Source organism: Apteryx rowi, unplaced genomic scaffold, assembly GCF_003343035.1.
Source record: "Apteryx rowi isolate R43461 unplaced genomic scaffold, aptRow1 scaffold_238, whole genome shotgun sequence".
NCBI lineage: Eukaryota > Metazoa > Chordata > Aves > Apterygiformes > Apterygidae > Apteryx > Apteryx rowi.
In genome coordinates, this window is record NW_020448730.1 from 865,494 (window position 1) to 891,596 (window position 26,103).

General features: G+C 35.9%; 1 protein-coding gene across 1 annotated transcript in view; it reads right to left on the bottom strand.

Moving 5' to 3' along the window:
* The window catches only part of TMTC2 (transmembrane and tetratricopeptide repeat containing 2), a 147,804-nt gene that overhangs the window by 17,505 nt on the left and 104,196 nt on the right, over positions 1-26,103 (bottom strand). Inside the window, exons 9-10 of the mRNA XM_026066102.1 lie at positions 11,591-11,705; positions 4,930-4,993 (exon numbers count right to left, since the gene is read on the bottom strand). Coding sequence (XP_025921887.1) covers positions 4,930-4,993; positions 11,591-11,705 — 179 coding nt within the window. The remainder of the gene's footprint in view (positions 1-4,929; positions 4,994-11,590; positions 11,706-26,103) is intronic.

A 26,103-nucleotide genomic window follows, 5' to 3' on the forward strand; every position in this document is an offset into this window, starting at 1 on the left:
GGAATGTATTTTTTAGGAAGTATTCAAAAAGATCAAGGGGCTAGGGAAGGTAATATCTCTAAACTACCAATAGAGTTGGTGGACGAGAAGAGAGTCCTGAAAGAAATGATTCATAGCTCTTAAAGAAGACCCACACCCCGAACCGCTTCCTGAATTCTCCTCTCCCCCTTAGCTCTCCCAGGGCAGTCGGCTCTGTGTTGACTCTTATTCATCTGAAAATGAATAAACATAACCTGAGGAATGCCCCCCTCTTCAGTGAAGTTTAAGAAAAACAATGCCCATGTGCACAGAAGCACTACACCCTACAAAAAGTACCGCTTTTCTAAAATTTGACTGGAAATTACTCTAAGCAAGGCTAAATACACATCTATTACAAATAAGGCCAGTCATGAACATTATTAAGAGAACAGTTAGGTCTAAAGCTGGAATAATACTAGCCAGATTTGTTTTTTCTTATGCCCACGCTGTATTTCAGCTGCTGCTGCTATTGTACCAAAGTGCTATAATTCTTTTACACTCTGCAGAATGAAGGTATATCAAAACTGCATCCAAAACGGAAAACAATGTTCAAGGAGCAGATATATATTTTAATTCACCTATGCTGTAATTGACTGTTCCTTTACTGGGCATATGTTTTCAAATACTTCACTTAGTGTAATAAATGTTTTCACACAGACAATAAATGGCACTTCCAGTACTTTTCAGTCCTAACAGAACTAATTCAATGATGAATGATTCACCACCAATATTATGAAAACATGATCCTGTTGTGTTTTGCTTTTCAAAAACAATGGTTTGTATTTTTCAGATGGGTTGCATTTCTCCTGTATTAAACTTTTTTTTCTGTTTGTTTTTAAGTCTAAGCTGTTTAGCCTCCTTAGTCAAAACTATAATAAAATCTAAAGTCTCAGCTCTTTGTTCCTCAGGCTCTGAAATTTCCCTGTCTTGTAGGCTAAAATAAGAAAGCATATCACATCGAAGTCAATTAGAACTGGCGCCTTTTGTGCTTTGCAGCTCCATTTCCTGCATGTGAGCTGCTTAGCCCCGGGAGAGACCCTGGGTGCCTCCAAGGTGAAGCTCCTGAGATGTGCTGGGCCCTCAGGGTCACAATTAACAGGGAGATAAGTCCCAGAGAAAGAAGGGAATTTAAATTGGAAATGACTGTAGAAAGTTTCAATGCAGCAACTTCTGCATCCAAAGGGCTTATGCCTTGAAGGGCAGGTGGGAAGCAAGGTTTCATCCCAAAACCAAGAGGAACACTTGAAAGACTGAAGAAAGGGAGGTAAAAGTGAGAATGCTGAGGACAAAATTGTGTTATGAATAATGGAAACCATCTGAAGGCTCAGGTGAGCATCTGAATTCCCTAACAATCAGTAAAAGATTGAACAGTTTGTAGTATTTTTAGTACCTCTTACTGCCCGTAAGGGTGGTATTTTATAGAAGAGGTATTAGCAATAACACATGATATGTAATATTTATAAAGAAATGGATACAAGAAAGTTGGAACCTGAGTTTTATTTCAGGCTAAACTAGCTGAAAATCTCTCAGGAGCTAGGCATTGGTCTAATCCTAAAGAAGGAGGAATAAATAATTTTGGTGTCTTGGTATAGAGAATAAGGAGTTGGTGACAGAGAAGTGGGTCTTCAACTTGGAATCTGGAGGAGTGACTGGAGAAATGCAGAAAAAAAAATATATATATCCTGAAGAAAAGCAGAAAAGGATGATTTACTTGGGATCCTGATCCAAAGTTCTCTGAAATCAACAGGTACTGTCTCAAGGACCATAAGAAGAAACATTCTTGTTAAACAAATGCTTTTACCACTCAATTGTTCTAAGAAGAATAACCCACTGCATAAACCAGAGGACCTCAGAGCTGCCACAGTATTCTCATTGAGGGGGAATGTGGGAACAGATTTCTTGGCAACTAATATTGAACAGGTGCACACAAATGTATTTATGGAGCCACATGTATGCATACAGCTGTACATTACATCACATTCATACATCTCATATTTTGACTTGACTACAAAAAATATTTTCAGCTCTTTAGTAACATATGAAAAATCAAAATAAAATCCTCTAGCAATACATTTTGTTGAAATAAAGATTCTTTTTAGCATCTTGACTCAGATAATTTTGCTGATCCTTCATATTCAAAAAACAGTGACAGGATATACAGTCTATATCCAAAATAATAAACTTAGTTGTAAGGAATGTTTCAGGCCACCACTCCATTATCTACATTTTCAAGCTGTTAGAATGGCTCCTACACCACTTTGGCCGAGGCCCTTGAAGCCTCTCTGACCATTAAGCCAGTTGGCTTAATGCTAGAGAACAGTCCTGGGCACATTTAATTTACCAGTACAGATGTAGCTATTAAGTGTACAGGATTTCACTACAGCCAGCTAATTTGTATTCCATCCTCCTTTGGAAAGGTTGGGAGCTTCTGTGTTACCACATCTACATGATATTACTCACTGCCTAGACAATCTCCTTATGAGTGACTTCTTTTCTTTCCACTCTAAAACAATTATGGTAAATTTGACAGTTAATAAAAAGAAAACAACAAAAGTGTATAGGAAATGTGATAATTTTTCCTTTGATTTGTATTCTAGACAGGTCCAGTGAAAACTGGATACATCTTTCCTACTCTGCATCATTAAAATAATTATCTATAAATAAGTCATGAACCATATGCATACTATGCTTAGCTAGAGAGTTAAACTTAGAAAAGCTTGAAGATGAGAAGCTTTATGTTGAAGATGATAAAAGTGAAATTATTTCTTTAAAAAAGCTGAACAGCAATACTTACTGGCTTTTAACTTAAAATCAAGTTGCAGAATTTCTTCTGATAAAGTACATAGCAATTACAGACCAAGATACAATTATTTCTAAACAGAGAAAAATTATTTTGATGTAGAATAATGAGCTAAGAATTATGAACAGGGTTGATTCAGACTGATGATCTGAAAAACAGTGTTGAGGATTTTCTATAAAAATTAAAATGCTGAAAAATCCTCACAGTTGACAGAAGGGATATAAACCCTTATCAGCAAAGCAAGAAGGGGTGGGGGGATGTTTTTCTACCTCCAAAACGTGTGTATCTTACACTATTAGTAAAATATCACATTTTTTATGTGAGAAGATGATGACCTTATCACAGCAATTTAATGTTAAAACCGTATTTTATTAGGAATACTTCATACTAGAAATTCTCAGGTCCAACAAACAGAATTCAGAAATAGCTGCATGACCTATGAATTTTTTTTTGGACTGAAAGATACATCTACATTAACAAGTAGCGCAGCAGAATGGAGAGCAAAGCAGTTGGGTGCCAAGGTAACCATTATTGTGCAATACATGCTTCAAGGTTTTTAATTTGAACTATTTCTAGGCTATCCACATTACACCCAAACACTTTTTCCTCCTATCTACTTCCACTCTTCAATGGTGATAACGGCATATGCAATGCACTGCAGAGTCCAAATTGGGCGAGTATTTGCATCAGTGCTGATTCAATAAATATCTAAGTTAGTAGATGGTTGCTATAATTAATTGTTGAGATGATCTTATCTTGCAAAAATGATACTTGGGTCTTACCATGTTCCTAGGCTGACAAGCTTTACACTGCTTTGCTAACTTTTACAATACCATCACTATGAGCTAGGAGCCCTCAGTTACTTCAGAAGGTCGCTGAGAATCCTTACACTTTTATACATATATCATATTTATACATTTACCATATTTATATGCAGTTATATAAGAACAGGAGAGTATGATAAACCATAGAAAAGAAAACAGCAACTATACCAACTCTGGGGGTATTCTTTCAATATTTAGATATTCAGTCAAAAAAAGAAAAAAAGACTTACTGAAAGTATGAAGAACTACGATGTCTAAAATGTTATCCTAAAAAGTATGAATTAAAGAAATATATAGATCGAGGTTTTTGAGGTTTTTTTTACAGATGGTGTGAAAGTTCTTTCTAATTTCATTTGAATAAATTATTATTTTTTAAAATTATATTGTTATCTTGTTTCTAGTTTTAATTAGTGTTGGTTTTGGTTGTTAGGCCCGAAAATTCTTTGGTTAAAACTGTATATTCTCTTTTACTATATTTTGATTAAAATTACTAATATGTATCCTCCTAGCACTACAGAATTCTGTGACAGGAATGCATTCTATATTTGATTTATTACATAGACAAAGTATTAAATATTCAAAATAAATTCTGGCCCATTTATATCCATGAGTGGTTTGGGTTTTTTTCCAGAGTGTGAAGGTAATTGAAAAGAAATTACAAGATTCAGTAAGAAATGGTAAAAAGCAAATATTTAATTTCTTTGGATCCTGATGCAATAAAACTGGAAACTAGCTTTTCTCTTCTTTTTTAAAAAGGAACTCTCACATAATCCTATGTACTTCTGCTTCAAAGGACAGGCCATTCTTTGTCAACGGTACAAGAGTAAGTTACCTCTGAGGTAAAATCATCTTTAAGCTTATTGAAGAACAATATTTGCCAGAAGTTCACCATGTAGGAAAAGACATAAATGTATTATTTAAAATGCCTGACTCAGTGGATCATGGAATAGACTTTCATTCTCTTTTTATAGAGATAGTACTAGAACCACCTTTCCAAACCATATTTAAATGCAGATAAATATGTCTGAAACTAGAAATCTTTTTGAAGCATGTTAATAAACCAGGACTTGTTAGAATATTGCACTAAGATGATCTGAAAGTACAGTGATTGGTCTGACAAATGAATGACTTTATCTGACTACCCAAAAATTACCCATTAAAAGAACACATACAGTACAGGCTGAGAGAGCAAACACTCCAGCAACAAGTTTCTCCTCAACACAAAGGGTTCAGCACTGTAGCAAGTTCATCAATTTAAGTAATGGATAGCATTAGGAAAGTACTTACATTAGGTCTTAATCCTGCTGCCATTTCATAATATTTCTCAGCTTCTTCATTGAGACTGGCTTGTCTATCAGGACAGAAAAAAACAATACAGTACAGTTAACCTCATTTTTCTTCAGTTAAAAAAGAAGGCAAATCTAAAAATACTATCAAAAACCTGCAGTTAGTCCCCACCATTTAAGGATATTAGCCTAACATGCACAAAATATCTCAACCTAAAAGACTTTTGTAGTTCAGAATACCCATTACCTCTAACAAAATCCTCTTTCTATACTTTATCTTTTTTTTTAGTTCTGAAACAGTATTAGTACACATTGGACAGAAATGCAGAAGGCCAAATACTCATCTGAAGCAAAACTAGAGACATACAAGTCTTCAGCTGATGAAAATCTGGCCCAGTTTTTGTAAAACTTGCCATACTTCAACAGTATATTATGAAGCTGTGGGTCAATAAATAAGGTAGTTTATGTCTTTGTGCCTCCCCAAGAACACGATCATTCAAAAAGAAATGCAGTGAATAAAATGATTTCTCAAAAATAGGTTTCCATAATTCAGAGAATTCATTTGAAAGAGAAAGTTCAGATTTAAACATCTACTCACATCAGACTGAGGGGGCATTTTAACTTAGATCTCTCATCTCCCATTGGAATGGGACGGCTTTCTGGGTGTATGAACCACTATCAGCCCACATTTTCCTTCTCCATATTATTGCAGCTGCCAATTACACTCTCCCAGGAGTTTAACTTCTGGTTTATTTCCAATCCCTCAGGTTTCAATTTAATACCTCCAAATGAAAACGCAGTAATCCAAAGAAATTAAAACATTTTTTTGTTTCATCAAGTCCTTTTTATCTCCTCTCATTACCTTCTTTTGTCTCCACCTTCCCAGTTTCCTTCCAATTTTGCATTTTGGCTACCGGCTCACAGATATTGGTTAATCACATAAATGTCATGAGAAAGATGGTAGATGCATAGGAACAACCAAGCAGGACTACCCAGTAGGCTACTTTTCCCCTGTTATTATCATAATACTGATGAAACACATGAAGAAAAAATGTCTTTTTTTTTTTTAATGAAGAGTTAGCTATTAAAAAAAAGCCCAGACATTGCTTTGCACATGTATCAACTCAGTAGCTCGAGTGGTTAGAAATGACTGAATGTCTAAAAATATTCATTTAACATGCTTCTGAATCACTCCTGCTGGGCACTAGTAGCACCTGAAACTGCTCAACAACAATAAAAACAAAACAAAACAAAACAAAACTCAAACTTCTGAATTTAAGGACCTACTAAAAGGCATAAAAACTAAACATGTCACAGAGCTTTTTTTCTTCTTTTTACACTGAACTGTCAGGAAAGAAAGCATTTCTGAATGCAGTGAAATTCTGTACATATACAAGGTGCCTTACCCAGGAGACAGAGAGAGACAGTACACTGTACCTCAAGAAAAGTGTTGTTGGCATGTGAACATGGAACAAATTAAAATCCTGTTCCCTTTTCACTAGTGGAAATACATTGCTTTTTTTCCTCCCATAAATTCTTCTTGAAACTTGCATCATTAATTTCCAAGTTGAAATCAGTTTGAATTTACAGTTCACTATTAAAATGGGTTTATATAAATGAATGCAAACCACACTAATCTGCTCAGGAAAATGCAAGTTCCATTACTGGGGCATTCAGGAACAATTCCTTTATTTAAGATGCAGCAGAATTCTGGTTCACATTTTCATTAGAATTCGAAACTAGAAAATTCATTATGTTAAGCCCTGGAATGGCTTTCCCTTGAGAAAAATAAAAGGCATAGAGGCAGGAAATTGCAGTAACCCTATGCCGTAAAGGGCTCTGGATCAATGTCAAACAATGGAAGGTCACTACTAAAGGAAACATAATTCACATCAGAGTAAAACATTAGATAAAATAATGGTGATAGAAAAGGAGGAAAGGAAGCAAGGAGAAGTTGGGAAGATAGAACCCTTTTCGTATTTATGACTTATATTTCAACCTTCCTCCTAAATCTTTTCACAAGAACTGACCTTGAAAACACATCTTATTTCCACTCATTAACACCTGGCTTTTAATCTTATTGTAAGGGACAAAAATGTTTCCTCACTTTGCTTTCTCATATCCCCTAACCTGAGCCTCCAGACCTACAACACATGACCCTTAGGTTCTATTCACACCCAAGTTACATTCAAGTTTGACTCATTTTAAATTTATATTGATCACTAGAAAACACTGCTTTAACAGAAAAAAGACAATGTTGACTGGTTTTGATACATAAATATTTGAATGGGAAAGGGACACTGTTAACTGGCAGATTGGCATAAAGCCTCAGACTTCCTGCTTCTGATTTTTAAGTGAAATTGTGGATGTCTGTCCAGCTAGGAAAAAGATGTTTTCTTCAAGAGGTTCCTATTTTAAAATTTTGACTCTTAATGGAATTTCTTGAGTCACAGCTAAACCATAATCATTCCATACATGTCATCCTTCACCCACGTTTTTGTTTTATAACAGTAATAGAATTTTACATAGACTATGTGCATACACATACATGTATATATTTAAACACATATACAATAATTAAAGAGTGAATTAAGTCTGCTTAGGCAACAACACAGTGTGAACTTGTGCCTATGACAGCCAGCGATTACACTGCACGTTCAAACAGGCAATGTAATTTGGAGAGCCCAAATGCTCCAAGAGAAAGTCATGACAAAATAAAGACCATGCCATGTAGTATGGCTCTAGTTTAAATTTGTTTTCAAATAGCCCATAAACATGCAATAACTTAATGTCATATGAGCGTTGCCCAGAGCAACCCACACTTACCGAAGTGTGAAGAACCCAATTATTCCTACAAAACGTGCTTTTAAGCAAAGCTCCTCTCCCTATGCTTCTTCTCATCTGGAGACAAGGTTAAGCTCTTTTGCTCTTTCTAATTAGCACAGGGATCCCACTGCACTGCCAGTCCTCATTCTAAAAGTAATCATGCCTCAGATCACAAAAAGCCTGTCTTATGGCAGCTCACCTCAGGATACTACTGGAGAGTCAAAATTAGCGCTGTTAATACATGATTCCTCTTAGTCACTAAAGCTACAGCCACCATTAAGTATTTCAAATATATGCTTCCCTACGTTCCATTAAAATGCATGTTGCTTTTCTGAAAGGCTTCAAAAACTGAGGCTATAAGCAAGAGCATAGCAATTACTACAAAAGTAACACACACAACCAGTTGTTACTTTAAGAACCACTCGAACAGCAACATGACCCTTGAATGAAGCTGCTTGAAAGGCAAATCTGGTGCAAAAAACAACTTTTACAAGTGAGCACTGTGCAAGCCAGAAGTTACCAGACTGTTGAGAAGAAATTAATTACATTCATTCCACATCTCACTCCTATTGCAGGTGATACAATTCATCTGGCATTGCGTTATCAGGATTCTACAGAAGTCAGCAGTGCAAAAACTTAATAACTGTGTTTGTGTAATTAGAACAGGGAGGGTCCCTTAATGATGCAAGCAGAGCTAAACCATTTTTTTTTTCCTTGACTTCAGCTGCTAGATTTGGTCACAAAGACAGGATGTAAACAGTGTTGGAGGACCTGACCTAAGGAGCAGAAGTCTCTTTTCTGCGCCTGCTAAACTAAGAACAGGTTATCTATAAATCCAGCTATTGCTTTTGGACACAATTAACAATTCTGTTGCAAACTTGAAGGAAAAAGAAAAAGAAACACAGTCCATGCTTTGTTCAAAACTTTTCAAAACTCATTAATATTTATTTAGACTGCATTTTAATTTAAACACTTTGATTAGAGAGTAAAGGAATAAAAAAGCAAAATATTTTAGCACTAGAGTAGAAAAACAAATCATACTCAGAAACAGGCTGATTGTTCTCGATCTAAAGCAGTTGTAAATCCCAGTTCTACAGAATTTGTCTGCAATTCTGAAGAAATGTCTGCATGCTTCTAAATATTGCAATGTTCCTTGGGGTAATGGTGGAAATGGGTGTATGATAGGAGGGAAAGATGATACCTTTCTAATTCAGCAGTATATCACTTGGTAGAATATTTGGTCTGAAAAAATGTTAGAAATTACACAAAAAGTCTTTGCTGTTATTACCTCCCTGACATTTTGGACACCTTGCTCACCATCCAAATCAATACCAATTTCTGTTTCTTCTTAATCCACAACATATCTTAAAAATTTATCCCTTCTCTCTCACCACAGTTAACTCATTTCGATGCCTTGTTAACTACTATAATGTGATGGGCTTTTCCTCACAGGTGTGCAGTCCGTTCAAAATTCTTACTCACTTGCCAATCAGTTTTTATAGCTCTCTACGGTACTTCATTAGTAGTCAGTTGCCTACATGAAACTACTATAATTAATAATTTCAGCCTTTCATTTATGATTCTCCTTGGCATCACCTGTACCATAATCTCTAGCTGTATCACTCTATGCCAGTCTGAGTGTTCCCTTCTTTTTTTCCTCATTTGTATCCTTTATATCTGTTTTCCTTTCAGAATCATCTCAGCTCTCTGTCATTCTAAATATCCTGAAAATTAGCTTCTTCTGAAGTCCCACAAAATCTTGACAGATTTATAGCTGCTCTGTACTAACACATCAGTATACATTCTGTTTGTCCGATGGCTATTATGCAAACAATATATTGAATAAATTGCCAAATAAAACAATGAACAAATGCAGGCAGAAACACTAGTCAGGATCTTAGGCTAGGATCATAGTCTTTTAGCAACAATCAGTCAGATCATAATACACGTGGTTTTCAACAAATACTTGGCAGCACTGAATTTAATTTTGCCACCCAGACTCTTGCTAAATTATCGAAACAAGTTGAGGTTCCAAGAGCATATTAGGATCCTTCACAAAGAAAGTTGAGTATTTAAATGAAAAAATTAGAGCAACTGGATATCCCAAGGGAGCACTAGCCAAACTAAACCAACCACATTTTTTTGTTTTTTTAAGGCTTTTTGTTTCTGGGGTTTTGTTTCTTTGTTTTTTAAGGTTTTGATTTGTGCCTACAGTTAAAATAAAATATAGAAAGCAGGTCAGAATCACTGAGCTCAGTGCTGGTCAAAACCTCCTAAAGGTGCCCAATCCCAACTAGGCCAAGCAGGGTAGCTGTGACGGATACAAGTTATAGTGGCACAGATCTTGCGCTAGGAGTGAATAAAAAATACTCATACACATAGATGTAAATACACGTGCCTTTAAGATCTGAGCTACTTCACTCAGTGGTCACAGAGCAAGTGAGAGATGTATTAAACTTGGTCTCAAAACAGTATTGATCAACCTTTTTATTAGATCTATTCCACCATATTTTTAAAAAACAAAAAATTACGCCACTGTACACTATTAAACCATCTTCCACGTCTCACCACTGAAATCCATAGGAGCCTAGCACTCTACACCCTTCTGGCTTCATGCTTTCATGTCTAATTTGCTATTCTTATTTCTATGAATTTGATTCATTAACATAAATGTTTGAAATTAATGAATACTATTTTGAGGAGATAATGTTTAGAATATAATCAGGAGAAAGGGAAGAATCTTTAAAATTACTCATATATCTCTTGGAGGTTGACCTAATGTTTACCAGTGAACCTCTCGTCTTGGCTTCTTTCTAATGTAAGAGTTATTTCTCAAAGGGCATTTTAGGGCTTATTTCAAAATCCTGGTATAGAAACAATTAACTCTGAAATGTAGGTCACTCAGCTGAAGCTGATTCTACCTTATTTTTAATATCACTTTCTTTTCCTGTTATTTTATATTCTAAATGTTAAAAGTATAAACAGACAAGCAAGAAATCTTCATTAGAGAAACAATCCTAATAACAGCTTTGTGCTAATGAAGTACATTTTTTATTCTCTTTTCATGCATTTTTTAAATATAGATATAACCTAAATGAAATCAAGTGTTCTTATACCTGTTAAGTATACAATAGATAATAATTAGATAGTTATCCTAGAAATAAGCATTGTGGATACCTATTATTGTAATGCGGGTTTAATGATACTGCTCAGGCAGAAGCTTAATTTTACTGAATATCCAGGTGTGCCAGCTTCAAAAGCAAAAAGCCTACAGTTTTACTCTATTCAGATAAGAGAACAGAATAGAAGACTAGATTTTAAATCAAAGATTCTGATAATAACATTAATTGCTCCTGTGTCTCAAAGTTATCGTTAGCTTGAGAATATTTGGGTTTCTATTATCATAGTGTTCCTACTGATGTTAATAAAAAAACGGATATTTTCAATATTATCTAGTTAAAGCCAGATGAGAATTACAGTCTCTTATTTGCATTTGCTGTGTCCTAAATCTTTAAAAATCAGATGAAAGGAAATCTTGCAGAAGGTTCTTCAAAAAAGAAGAGACACTTGTTCTCATATGCAAGCAAAAAGGATTACCTCCGTGTGAACAACAGAAGTTTCCAAAGTAATAAATTATGAGTTAACACACAGAAAATTAAAAATAGACAGTGCTAAACTGTGCAAAAGTTTCACTCCAGTTCTTTTGACCTTACTACTACTAATGAATTACTCAAAACAGGCACTGGGGTTTAAAAAACCCTGTGTAAGCAAAGACTGTAAAGACTCCCCCAAAAAGAAGGGAGAAAATCAAGTAAGGCAGATGTAAAAGCACTAACCTGAGCATATGGGCTGCATTGAAAACAACGTCAAATTCTGTATTATCTAGTTCAGCCGCTTTCTTTGCCATTTCAGCTGCTTCTATCAGGCGGGATTCTTCTAGGAGGAACTGGCCTGCAATGGAGTATGTGAACGTGAACCCACAGAAAAAAATTGGCAAATAATACTTCAGTCAATATAGTTAGGAAAAAGAAATTTTAAAAGATGCTCCAGGCTTGGTGTTTGGTCATTCGTTGCTCTGCTCTGTATTTCAATATCTTAAAAAAAGGTAGTAAAAATAGGAAAAAATGCAGTAGATGATATGACTGGTAATAACTGCAATATTTGCAGAAGATATATATGAATAGTGAAAATGATACAGTACAACTCAGCCTTCAAGAAACAATAGCCCCAAGTCTCTGAGAAGGCTGCCATTTAAGAAATTGCCCTTCTGCCTGTACGTCAACCTTCACTTTCTCAAGGAAAATGAAATAAAATAAAACAGCCCATACAAAACTATATTCCCATTTTAAGAGCATATCTCAAAACCAGAATAAACAATATATATGACATGGATTACTCAAAAATCAAATAATCTAAACTTTACGACAATTACCAGATTCTCAAATTATTCTAGGTTTTGCACATGAATACAATTTATATTCCCACAACTTCAGAAATTGACAAAATTCAGTAACAAGAAGCAAATGAAAAGGAAATAACAGAAAATTGGTGAGCAAACTGATGAGAAAGAGCCAGGAAAGTAAAACAGAGTTAAATTACTATATCAATTTCTTTTCACTCTGCAATTCCATCTGTATCTACTCCAGATAATAGGGACATGCCAAAGAGATGTGCAGGTCTACTTGTTGCCCTATGAAGGGAAAGCATTTTACTGGGAGACTATCACTGTAATTTTTCAAGGAATTACGTTTTACAATACTAGTGGGAAGAAAGTATGGCTGCTTCTCAGTTTCTCTTCTTTCTATATGGGAGTTGACTGAGGTCTTGTTGTTTTGTGCTGTGTTTTTTCTTCTCCCCAGCATAGGTTCCTGAGACTTGCCAGAAGGATGTGATCTACATTTTATTCAAAATGCCTCAATTACTTATTTCATTCTTAAAACATTTAAGAAAGTTTTATTTACTAGATGAACCGGATAAGATTTGATTATCTACACACTTGTCAAGAGTAACAAAAACTCCCAGGTGTGCTCTTGCAGGCAGAAAATCTCTATTTCTGCCACCACTGCTACCGTTTACCTAAACAGGGATGCCAGGCTCTTCTGCATACAGTCAGACAACTGAGAGTTACCTACACCGAAAGGAACGAAGAGAAAGCAACCGGATGGTCCATACTCTGAGTTCGTTCTTTAGGTCTATGTTGCAGCTGAACAATAAGTCCAGACCTGAGGACAACACAGCACTAGAGGTTGCTTTAGATGCAATAAGACTATAACCTTACCATATTGCTTAATATGATGGTTCATTTAGGTATTGTACAAATGTTGTAGCAAGCACTACTTGATAGAACCTTAATATTTATACCTTCTGAATTACTAAGTTAACATGGCAACATTTCTGTATTATTAAGGTGTAATTGGTAATCTTTACTGAGCTTAATGTGGTGGTTGATGGAAAAGTAATTTCTTCAGCTTTAGATTATAAAGGATACTTTGCTATAGAATAATTATATATGTATACCTTGATGAGCTGCTATTTTATCACTTATTTCAGTAGCACTAAGAGACTCACAACAGGCAGCTTTTTACAAGTTTCCTACAGCACTTCTTACAGGATATCACATTCCGTGTTAATTCAAAAATAGAAGATGGCTAATATCAAGCGACTGTATTTTTACAAAGTAGTAACAGCAGATATCAAAGGGCAAATGTAAAAAAACTGAGGCCATGTCCCTAATGACATCAATCCTTAAACCAAGTGAAAAATGAAAAGAATGAATAATTAAGCATTAACCAAACTTTAACTGAAGTACAGTAGCTTTTAAAGAAAAACACATAGTAACTAGTAAAAACTCCATAAAAATGAGTTTTCCTTTGAAGAAGAAAAAACACTTTGGAAGGTGCTCAAGTTCTGCTCCTTATAATGATTTTTTCACACCTAATTTCAAAAATGTGTTATTTTTGGATCAAGGACTTTTCAAAGGCTTTCAGCTGTCTAGCCTCTGCCTCTACGTAATCTTATATTTGGAAAAAGCTATCTCAAAGTATGGTGATTATACCTTCCAGCATCTCATTCTTCCTTTTTCATCTTAGTCTATAAAGTAAGATCATTCAACCAGAAGTTGAATGATCACAGCCATCACTGGCCACAAGCCTCTTGAGGAGCAAGTCCATGAGCAAATGATCTCCTCTCGTGGGGAGAGATTTTTTTCTTTCTTTCTTGCCTCCTAGGCTCATACATTGCCTGTTACTTATATGCAATAGGCATATGCAGAAAATCCACCCCACCAGAGCTAGCAAGGTCTGTAGAGGCATAGTGAATCCAGTGGTGCTTGGGAACAGTTCCTTCTGCACCATGTTCATTATCTCAGTACTAAAAGTGATGAAAGACTACTTTCCTAGCTTTTTGTTTTCTTCATGGATACATTTCAATTTGACGAGAGAGAGATTTACTCAGTCACTTATGTCTTAGCTATTCAGATCTGCAAAAAGTCTTGGAAAACATTCAGTTGCCTTTCTGCATTCATGGCATAATATTTGCTTGCTATGGTTATATCCACACTCAGCTATATGCCACCCTTCCATGCATTAGGATGATGAGTTCATTGTTTCCCAAAAAAGATTATTTCCAAAAAGGCTTTCTGACACAGAATAACAAAAACAACAACAACAACAAAATAAAAACAGTTTGGATCATAAGAAATTAATTTGTCTTCTGAATTAGAAGCCATTGCTTGAGTCATTAATGGAGGTCTCTTAGGAAGAAAAGCCATAATTCTTTTTTTCTTTGTCGTACCGCATCAGGTCATGCTATACAGCTGGGCAAACTCAGATATGAATCTGAAAATTCTTATGTGTAGAAGAAATCCTCTCTCATACAAGTACTTCTACCAGTTTCAACAGGCAATATGTATCTCTTGATTTGGGCTGAATTCCTATCTTTTTTTTTTTTTAAGAGAAATCTTTAAAAGAAGCTCGATCAATTGTTCATTATTTCTCTGCCAACAAATGAACTAAAACAGTATCCCTAATCTTTGTGTCCATGGCAAGGAAAACTAACCTTAAACTGTTAACAAAAAGGTTTCTTTGTTAGTGAAGCACTTGATTAGCAGAATGAGTCATGAGTAAGTGGATGTGCTTTTTATACAACCAGCAAGGGGGGAAGGAGGAGGACATAACCTTTCAGACTTAGAGATACAGTGAACCTTCAAGATCATTCTGACAAAATCTATATACCTCATTTAGGAAAAATATTTTGCTGCTTCAAATTTACAGATAAAGTCAACTGGCATTAGGCTATTAATTCCATGAGGGGAAAGGAAAGGAGGGATTCTCTCAGTTTTGTCTCTAACCAAAATTATTCAAGTGTTTTAGAGATAAATCTCTAGAACCATACTTCTGATTTTCAGTATGAAACATATTTCAGCACTGAACTTCAGATGCAGACGTTACCTTATGGGGACTTACAACTACACTAACATAGAAAGTAATACAATATAACCGATGCATTCTACTTTATGTGACATAATCAACAAATTTCTTGACTCAAGATTCACTTAAAACAGTAAAATTATTTTATTTCATCCATGTAATTTCTCAAAAATATAACATTCTTGGGAACTATTTCAAACCAATACTAACAGTTTACTAGTACTCTTAAGCAACAAATACTAGACCTCTGTAAAGATGTTAGAATTCACCTCTAAGATCAATATACTACCAAAAATAATTTGAAATTCCTAAATGCTTTAGATTTCTACAAGAAGTCTAATTTAGAACAATATAACACTATTTACTTTTACAGAGAAGCAACTGTTCTGCAGTATGCTGTAGCTAAAAGCTGATTCTTGTTAATTGCTTTTCTAGGACTTTAGCTACATCACAAGTCTACATAGACACATCTGAAATGTTAGCAACAACTCTAAGCTAATGTTTTAAATTGTTAAAAACAGAAATTCACTCTCCAATTACTATTAGACCTCATAAAAGTGTCTCTGTGAAAGGATTATCATTTTATACAACATATTAAAAGAATACCCTTACTGCAGGATTACTGAAGTTAACTCAAAATAATTACAATTATTTCATGATGCCAGCCAAATACAATAACTCCTTTTATTCCTCCAGAAAAGAAAACTCCAGGAGTATGTACTACCATAAACAAGTCTCTCCCCTATCCTGGTGGTAGTACTAATGGCGGTAATAACCCATGCTAAGTGGGTAGGTAGTAGAGGACCTGTGACAGCCTCTTGACACCGACTGTAGCATCCTTCAAACTCAAACCCTTCCAAAATCCTGAATGCAAACAAAAGAGGAGAGCATCCAGTAATTGCCCTACTCACATGTCCAGAGTACAAGAGATTTAATCGGGGGCTGCTGATTAAACATTTCCTTAATTTAATGAGCTATAAATATAATTGATGGGTACCTTTTTGATCTAGTTGCAAAGTCAATACCTGAGTGTACAGGTGGAAATCTCCAGTCGAGCATTGAGAATTGTCAGGTTCTCCTGAAACACACACCAATTTTATTCACACATCTAAATCTGATTTAAGGATAGATACTCCATTTTGAAAACATTAGCCACCGCTCCTTTTAATATGATATACTAAATTCATGCATGAATGAACTGGATTGGCAGTTTACAGGTAAATGCTATAGTTCATTCATCAAAGAGCAGGCTTTTGAACTTTTCCTGTCAAGGCTATAGAGATGTTTTGCCAAGAGAAGAGCACTAGCATGGCAGAATATTGGCAGAGTGCTGAAGGAGGATCAGAAGGTTTGATCCACAAGCCCTTGGATCCAGGAACCACTTGTGTGAGGCTAAATTTACATTCAGGATTTTCTCCTTTGACAGGCAGTTGGAAAACTGCATGATTTATGAGACACTGCCCCATATCACATACAAAGCTTTCTTACTGCAGATATCATGACTGACTCTTGACAGCTTCATAAATTATGATAGCTTGATTGTTTATTTGAATCAGAACCAACTTTTGGGAAAACAGTCTTCTAAAAGCTCTGAATCCTTATAGATTTTCCTCCTTCAAGGAATGTGTATGTCTTGTTATTGTTCTAGAATGGGAGTGGGAAATACATGGTCCAGGTTCAGATATGACCTTCAACCACACTCTTTGCTGTTTGGCACTACATTACTACATTAATAGAATTTTGCCCCTATATTGCTAGATAGCACAGAGATGAGTGTAAATGTGTGGCCAAGCGTTCTTAAAGACCTTTGACAGCACAGAACTGAGTCAATACTTCACTATCCTCTTAGGCATTTTTCCCTAAACTCCAAGATATCTAAGCACCCAAAATAGCATAAAAGCTGAAGAATCCTACATCTACAGCCTTGTTCAAACCTGCTCTTTCTTGTAAATTACCAATAATGGTTTTGAGTCTGTATTTAACCAGAAAAATTTTGAGGCAGTATGTGTAATCTACTTGTCTCTCAAGAATAGGCTAAAAGAATACATATAGTTTAAATTAAAAAAAAAGTGATTACAATTCCTAGGAGCTGAAAGAAACCCAATTGATTCTAGTCTTTTATCAAAGTTTTTTAACAAATATTCATCTACAGAAAAGAAAGTATACACCTCTCTGTGCTATATAATTATTACTCTAAAATGACCGTGAACATTTGTAAAGCATTTAAGTCTTGCGCCAACACCAGTTTAAAAGTCATAAATCTGAATTGATAGTTCTGCTGCTTTATTACAATATGAAATGTATTAATTGGTTGGGATATACCTGCATGTAATAATTTTTCATGTTCAGAGCACAAGGGCATTTGTGCCTTCCTCTGGAATGGGCAAACCATTTACTAGAGACACTACCTGAGTTTTTATTTCACTAAATAAAAATGTACTTGCACCAATCTTTCTGAAGTTAAAATATTCTTTCTCTTTTGCTCATCAGCAAAAATTCAACAGTACTTTGTACCAGAACAAAGTGGGTGGCTGAAATAGTTCATCTTGCTAGAACTGCTTTCAAAAGAACAATTTTGAGTGTTCTCAGAATGCCATTGGCTCTGTTCTTATTCAAACCTCAAAAATTTGCATTCTTGTCATTATATCTTTATTAACCTAAGCAAACCTGAGTAAATCACCTTCTGAATAAAAAGGAAAAAAAAATTCTAATCCCACAATAGGGAATAATTAGCATTTGCTTCTTTTAATAGACATACATTTGTAACCAAGTCTTCCATATCTTCTCCTTTATCCTCTTCAAAAAAATGTTCTTCCATGGCATCAACTTAAAAACTACGTTAACATGAGAAGTTGTTACAGGCATACCTCGGAGATATTGCGGGTTTGGTTCCACATTACCACATTAAAGCGAATATCGCAATAAAGCAAGTCACACGAATTTTTTGGTTTCCCAGTGCATATAAAAGTTATGTTTACACTCTACTGTAGTCTATTAAGTGTGCAATAGCATTATGTCTAAAAAAAACAATGTACATACCTTAATTAAAAAATACTTTACTGCTAAAAAATGCTAACCATCATCTGAGCCTTCAGTGAGTTGTAATCTTTTTGCTGATGGAGGGTCTTGCCTCAGTGTTGATGGCTGCTGACTGACCAGGGTGGTGGTTGCTGAAGGTTGGGGTGGCTGTGGCAATTTCTTAAAATAAGACAGCAATGAAGTTTGCCACATCGACTGACTCTTCCTTTCACAAAGGATTTCTCTGTAGCATGTGAGGCTGTTTGATAGCATTTTACCCACAACAGAACTTCTTTCAAAATTGGAGTCTCAAACCCTGCCGCTGCTTTATCAACTAAGTCTATGTAACATTCTAAATCCTTTGTTGTCATTTCAACAATGTCCACAGCATCTTCACCAGGAGTAGATTCCATCTCAAGAAACCACTTTCTTTGCTCATCCGTAAGAAACAACTCCTCATCCGTTAAAGTTTTATCATGAGATTGCAGCAATTCAGTAACATCTTCAGGCTCCACTTTTAATTCTAGTTCTCTTGCTGTCAGCCTGTCCTTTGAAGCTTTGAAGACAGGCACTGACTTCTCTCTAGCTATCAAAGTCCTAGGTGGCATCTTCTTCCAATAGAAGGCAGTTTTGTCTACATTGCAAATCTGTTGTTTAGTGTAGCCACCTTCATCCATTACCTTAGCTAGATCTTCTGGATAACTTGCTGCAGCTCCTATATCAGCACTTGCTGCTTCACCTTGTACTTTTATGTTATGGAGACAGTTTCTTTCCTTAAACCTCATGAACCAACCTCTGCTAGCTTCAAACTTTTCTTCTGCAGCTACCTCCCCTCTCTCAGCCTTCATAGAATTGAAGAGATTTAGGGCCTTGCTCTGGATTAGGCTTTGGCTTAAGGGAATGTTGTGGCTGGTTTGATCTTCTATCCAGACCACTAAAACTTCCTCCGTATCAGCAATAAGGCTGTTTGGCTTTCTTATCATTCATGTGTTCACTGGAGTAGCACTTCGAATTTCCTTCCAGAACTTTTCCTTTGCATTCACAACTTGGCTAACTGTTTGGCGCAAGAGGCCGAGCTTTCAGCCTGTCTCGGCTTTCTACATGCCTTTCTCACTCAGCTTCATCATTTCTAGCTTTTGATTTAAAGTGAGAGATGTGCGACTCTTCCTTTCACTTGAACACTTAAAGGCCATTGTAGGGTTATTAATTGCCCTAATTTCAATGTTGTTATGTCTCAGGGAATAGGGAGGCCCTAGGAGAGGGAGAGAGACAGGGGAATGGCTGGTTGGTGGAGCAGTCAGAACACACACAACATTGATCGATTAAGTTCGCCGTCTTACATGGGCACGGTTCGTGGCTCCCCAAAACAATTACAATAGTAACATCCAAGATCACTGATCACAGATCACCCTAACAGATAAAATAATAATGGAAAATTTTGAAATATTGCGAGAATTACCAAAATGTGACACAGAGACACGAAGTGAGCACATGCTGTTGGAAAAATGGTGCTGATAGACTTGCTCGACACAGGGTTGCCACAAACCTTCCATTTGTAAAAAATGCAGTACCTGCGAAGTGCAATAAAGCGAAACACAATAAAACAAGGTATGCCTGTATATCAAGACCATAGACTCAGCTGTCAAATCTGTTTATAATAAGCTTCACTAGTGCATTCAAAGCATTTTCAAGTTCCAACAGAAACCAAAATAAAGATCAAGATTTGTATGACCTAAATGCATTCTGTCTGTCTTTGAAGCACACAAAGCAGCTAAAAGATGTCTTGAGAACTGAACCATATCTGACTGGCAGGAGCAGAACCGCCACTAAAGCCACCATCAATGCCAACTCTGCTGTGACAGCAAAGAGCAAAAGAGCAGATGTTACCAGAGATGTTCTCTGAACGGAGGGTTTGAATAGCTTTCTGTAGAAGAAATGAGAGGAAAGGCCCTGTCTGAGTTTATATCCAAAGCTTTTCAAGTGATGAATCAATGTTGCAAGATGCCAAGTCAATAGAAGTGACCTAATTTAACTGTTTCCTTTAAGAGCTTCAGAACAGACTCATTGGCTGTGAAGGACCAGTTCCCAGAAAAAGGGAGTGTTTGCTTAAAGATCCAGCTTTCAAGGCCTGTTCAGACAATTTCTTGCTGAATGTGGAAGATTCGTTAGGGGCAAAGGGAACTTAGGCCAGGATGACCTAGATGGTAGCAGCATTCCATTTTGTTTTACTACTCCTTATATCCCGTTCCCTGTTTGTTTAAGCTGCTTTCTAGCTTTCTTGCTGAAAGGGCTGTTGTGGATTCTGTCCTGATGGACTTACTCTCTCAAATGTTTCCCACCAGGAAGATTATTCCATGCAAATAAAAATGTGTAGAAAGACTACCCAAGTCAGTGGGTGCTCCAACATCACTATCTGCACTGTCTGGAAAGGTCTTTTCTGTTAGACCTTTTCTTTGTCTGAAAAAGCTATCTATTGCTGTGCTAAATATACCATTGGATGACATCCAGAGCATGGCCAGAGATAATAGAGAAAAAATTAAATTACAAGCCTTTGGGACTTAATGACTGAACTTGTGACCACATCTGGACCACTGGAAGCTCTCAGTAAAACATAAGATTGATGATGAAAACATATAATACAGAGGACCTGATGTTTCACAAATACTGAGCAAGATTCTGGACCCTATTCCATTCTCTGGACACCTGGCGATGTATAAGGTTTGGAAAAGAAACATTTGGATGGAAAGAACTATTCAGTCAACCTTCTGTAGCCCTTCTATGCTATCTCCTCAAAAATCCTCATGAGATGGTACTCATGGGTCAAAATACATGATCATTAACAAAACAGTCTCTGGGGGTGTTCATGCCACAAAGCTTTTTCAGTATCCACAGAAACCCCCAATTTTGGCAACATGGAAGTAAAAAAAGCCACACTTCTAGCACTGTCTCCAAGCTACAATTTCGATACCACATCTTTCAAGCAGTCTAGTATATTGTGCTGAGGAAGCAGAGTCAACCATATATTCAGGATGTCAGAATGATTAGATTTAAGGATAAATTCAAGGAAAGAGCCAGAAACGTGGAAATTCCACAGCATTTAGGGTCAGTGACCCAGCTTGCTTGGAAATAATCCACTACATTCCAGTTAAGTGATTGGTTCTAAAGGGAGTTTGGAATAAATACTTATTACAGTGGTTCGTAATAATCTCATTTTAATGTTGTGTGATAGCAACAGCCTAGAGAGCAGCAAAAAGGACTTGACAATTTATCCACACATCTTTCTATGCTCATTAAACAGTTATTCATAGCTGCCAAAAAGCAGCAAACTAGACTGAAAATTGGTATATTCTTCTGAATAGTTCAGCTTCTAGTATATTCTTCCTGTTCAGTTTCAGTCTCGGAGCAAGAAATACTTTCTATGTTAACAGCAGCTGAAGATTTTGTTAAATCAAAGTTATTGGAGAGCTCTGGGAGCAGAGAGGTTGGAAGCCTAATACGGTCTTTATGCTAGTCAGTTATGTCTATCGTCCCATTTTATGTTTAGGAATCCTGTCTTCCTTGAATTATATTTATTGATATTGTAAGAGCAGGTACAAGCCATAATCCAAAATCAGGATTTTGATTTGATAGCACTGTATGCTCAAGACAGAGATATCCTGCCTCCAAAGAATGCATGTGTTCTACGTATGTGTATGCAGTATTTCAGAATCATAACCATGTTTTATAGTTTCCCTATTAAATCATGATCTATTTTGACTAATCTTAGAATATTGAAAAGATTTAAAATTGAACCTTCCCTCCCCCACCTTCTCCCCTAAGAAAAACCCACTTTCCTTTGTTGAAAGGGTCACGACTGTACATTGGGAATGTTGGCAAAGTGACTTAGTGATGGACATACTACATCTGGTTGGCTCTGACCACAACTCATCAAGGAATTTAATTTCCCAATACATAATCACCATGTAGCATCTGGTGTTCCCAGTGGAGCAGATCTACGCACTCTGTTTTATTTATCACTCAAAATATATTGCATTTAGCTAACCTGTCAGTCAGAACTGAACAATTCACTGGAATTATGGATTGTAAAGTCAGTTTTATGCATTTCATTGACAAAGATAAAAGCTGACCTTCCTATGGAGTTGGTGTCATTTCTTTCCATGGCATAAAACTCTTGAAGAAAGCAATAAGACTTAGTAGGTCACAGCTGATTTTTCTCTTGCTTACCAAGAGCATTTTGACATTTTATTTTTCATTATTACACTGTTTTCTTTATAAGAAATTTTCCTTAAATGTATGTGATAAAAAACACAGTTTTCCTAAGCTGTTCTTCAGAAAATGGACAGACACAGTTACAGCACTCTGAACAACGTAATTTGTTGGATTATAAAGGATTATAAATATGTCACACATTAGAAGAAAATGGAATGCATATATTTAAATTATTACACTAACATATGTAAGTATATGACTTAAAGATTAGAAAAAATGGGGTTTTTTGAAAATCTGTTATCACATATTTTGATGAAATTTATTTTGAAACTTAAACTACAGCAGCTGTATTCCATTTTCAGGCTGAGACTTAGAAGCAGTAAAGCAGTCATCTTTGGAGACAGGATGGATACAATTTGCTTACAGATAAAGGTGTAAATTTAGGCATCAAATATAATAAACTCAAAGCTCTATATTGAAACAATGATCAGAAAGACTTAGGATGAACGTGAAAAAAAAACCAACTAATGTAAACTGATATAAAAAAAATCATGTAATAGGAGAAAATCTATAAAAACAACTCCTAAATTATCACAAATTCAAAAGGCAAGGTAAAAGAAGAGCGAGAATGCCAGGGAACATTTTAATCTGTTCTGTCTTCAACAACAGTATAGCTAATACTCTTCAATCTTACCTAATCCGACAGGGTGTTTTTCATTTTGTTTTAAATCTGTAACTGGAAATGCAGTGAACAAGGCAGATGATCAATATGATTTGCCTAATTAAGTGAATGCATAATTAATCTAATGAGAATAAACCATTTTTATAATGAAAAAAGAGAATTGTTAAGCAATTTAGAGTTATTAGAAACAATGTATTATTCAAAGGGAACTATTTTAACAGGGGGTCTCAATGGTGATTAATAAAACAAAGTTAATTTGAACATCCTGTTGGGTTCTAGACTCTCCCATTCCAATTAAGCCATTACAAACATGAGGATCTCTGTACACATACTTATCTTGAAACCTCACTCCCCCTTTCTCTTTTTTTTTTCCAAGTTTTCTTTCGGTGGAAAGTGGCTACTAAATGCACTTTAAAAGGTATGGTAGCAGCACCTATTTTTAGCAACCAAGTAAAATGAACCTGTCTTAGCACCTTCTTTTTCAATGGCAAGTTATAAATGAAATAGAAAAGCCTTGAAAGTAAAGCATTTCCACCACTGAAATTCCAGTGTAACTTGGGGAGGGAGAAGGGGAGATTTGTTTTTTTTTGTTTTGCTTTTAAGTGAGAGCTAGTACATAAAGCACCCAACAACTTCAAAATCAACTAGACTGCATCTTATTTATATCAGCCATCTCAATAAGATACTGAAGAATTTTTCTTTTCAAACAGATATGCACTTAAGCATTCCATTGTTTGAAATTCATCTTATCTCTGTGCATTGACAACATTATACAGAATCTTTAACTTCTCCTGAGTAAGACTCAGTGCAGATGGAAATGGAAGATCTCTATTTCCTTTGTGGGTGGTCAATAGCATATCCAAAACTAAATAATCTCTGGGACATAACTGCATTGTTCTGACCTCACTGGACATTCTTATGTTCTCTCTGGCATATTTGCTAACAAATTTGACTTACAGACTCTTTGGAATTTTTTTTTTTTCAGTCTAAACCATGTGTTAAAAGCCCAATTTAAAAAGGCATTCTTTCGCACTCCTGAGAAAATGATGCAAGATTATAAAACTAGTTCCCCTTTCTATTTCTATATCAAATGCCAAATGGTCTCACAATATTTTTACAACAATTCCTTTGCAACTGGTTAGTTGATAGCTATCTCTCTACGGTTTCTCAGATTGTCACTTGGATTCATCCCATCTTGACATAAGCAGCTAATCAGGGTACCCAAGTTAGAAGGAGAGTCCCCTCTATGGTCAATGGAGACAGGCAACTAAGACCATGTCACGCTATGTGCTCTGTATCACACTGCAGATACCAAATGCTTTCTGTTGATGACAGAAACCACCTAGGTCCTGTAGGATCCAAAATGACATACTTCAATTAAAGGCTTAAAGTAAGATAGGACGAATGAGGGCCCATATCCTGAATAGAAGCTGGTGAGATATTCTGAAAAAGACTTTTCCAGTGAAAACCAAGATGGAGATTCAAAAATAAACTTTTTCTAAGTTCAACTTGGTTCGGTCAAAATTGCTCACCTTAAAACTTCTTCTTAAAAAAGAAAATGTTTATTAAAAATATTCTGTAAAAAAACTCAGCCTTTATAAGAACATTCAGATCTACTATCTGAAATAATCTCCTCCACTGTTTTGAATTTAAAAAATTGTATGTTTTGCTGGAAAATTTTAAAAAAAATTATTCATGTAGGAACCCTACTTCTGCACTCTTTCCTCTCTCATTTTTTCTTCTTCCTGATTCATCTATATTATTCATAATACAATGGTTCTTCACAAAGTTCAGATATTCACATAACTGGTATATGAGAGGGAAGGAAAAAAAAAAAGAAAGAAAAAAAAAGTGCACAGGTGAGCAGCTGCCTGCATTTTCAGCCTGAAAGTGACTGCCCCCCTATGTGGAAACTCTTTTGCGGGGTCACTGTAGCAACAGCCATTTCCCGTTATGTCTAACGAAGTGGCAACATGTCTGCAGTGTGCAGGGATTTGTAGCCCTTCAGCTTTCCACCAGTTCTGCTCCCTTCAGACATCTCCAAGCACAATGAGTTCGAGAAATACTGTTTTAAATCCAAATCCACAGCCAGCTAATTATCTATACAAAACTAATTGTAACACTAGTTTCATCAGAGAAATGTGCTGCAGTGGTGTTATCCCAAGAAGCAATCATGAAGCTGTTCACATCTCTCCAAATTTCCATGTGACTAAATAAGCTGACTCCTGCACCAACTCACATCATCTAAGAATAGCTTTGGCTGAATTAAAGTACATTAAAATACAAGTGTAAGCCTCCTAAAAGATATAATACATGGACAGTTATTCCTGATAGTTCAAAAAAAATCCAAAAGGTTAGATGTCAAAAAGAACATCTGCACATCCTGGGAGCAGAAATTACAAGTGTGAGCATGCATGTGCACTTGGAATAATACCTCCAGTCCATATATTCATGCTACTCCATCAACACACTGTTGGGTCCCAGCTGACCACTCTGTCTCTTTGGCTGTGCTGTAAGGCATGTGTTTTTTTAGGGCTGATGCCAACTATTTTACTCCCTGTTCCAATATCTTCATATTGAGAAAAAATGAATCTTTAAGATTTGCATGAGAAATATGGACATATTCCCCTGTGGTTTAACTTTTGGCATACAGGATACAGAGTGTACCTGTGACAAGCTGCTAAAACAAGTTCATGAGATGTAGAGATAAAACCTACCAAAAGTGTTCACTAGGGATTCCTGTTTAATAATTGGAGTGTCCCTGGACACATACTCTACAAATTCTTCGTAAATACAAGGAAACAGGTGGGAGGGAGGAAAAAAAAGCCAAAATAATTCATTTCAAATTTTACAAAGTTCTGTGCCTGAAGTGATGAGGTTTTGAGATCACCTGTACTATACAGACATCTAAGCCAAGCATAAGTAAATCATACCCTCCTCACAGCTACTTTGACATAAACATGGAGTAATACTGCTGAATTCAGTGAGTTGATCAGAACTTGTAATCAAAGGT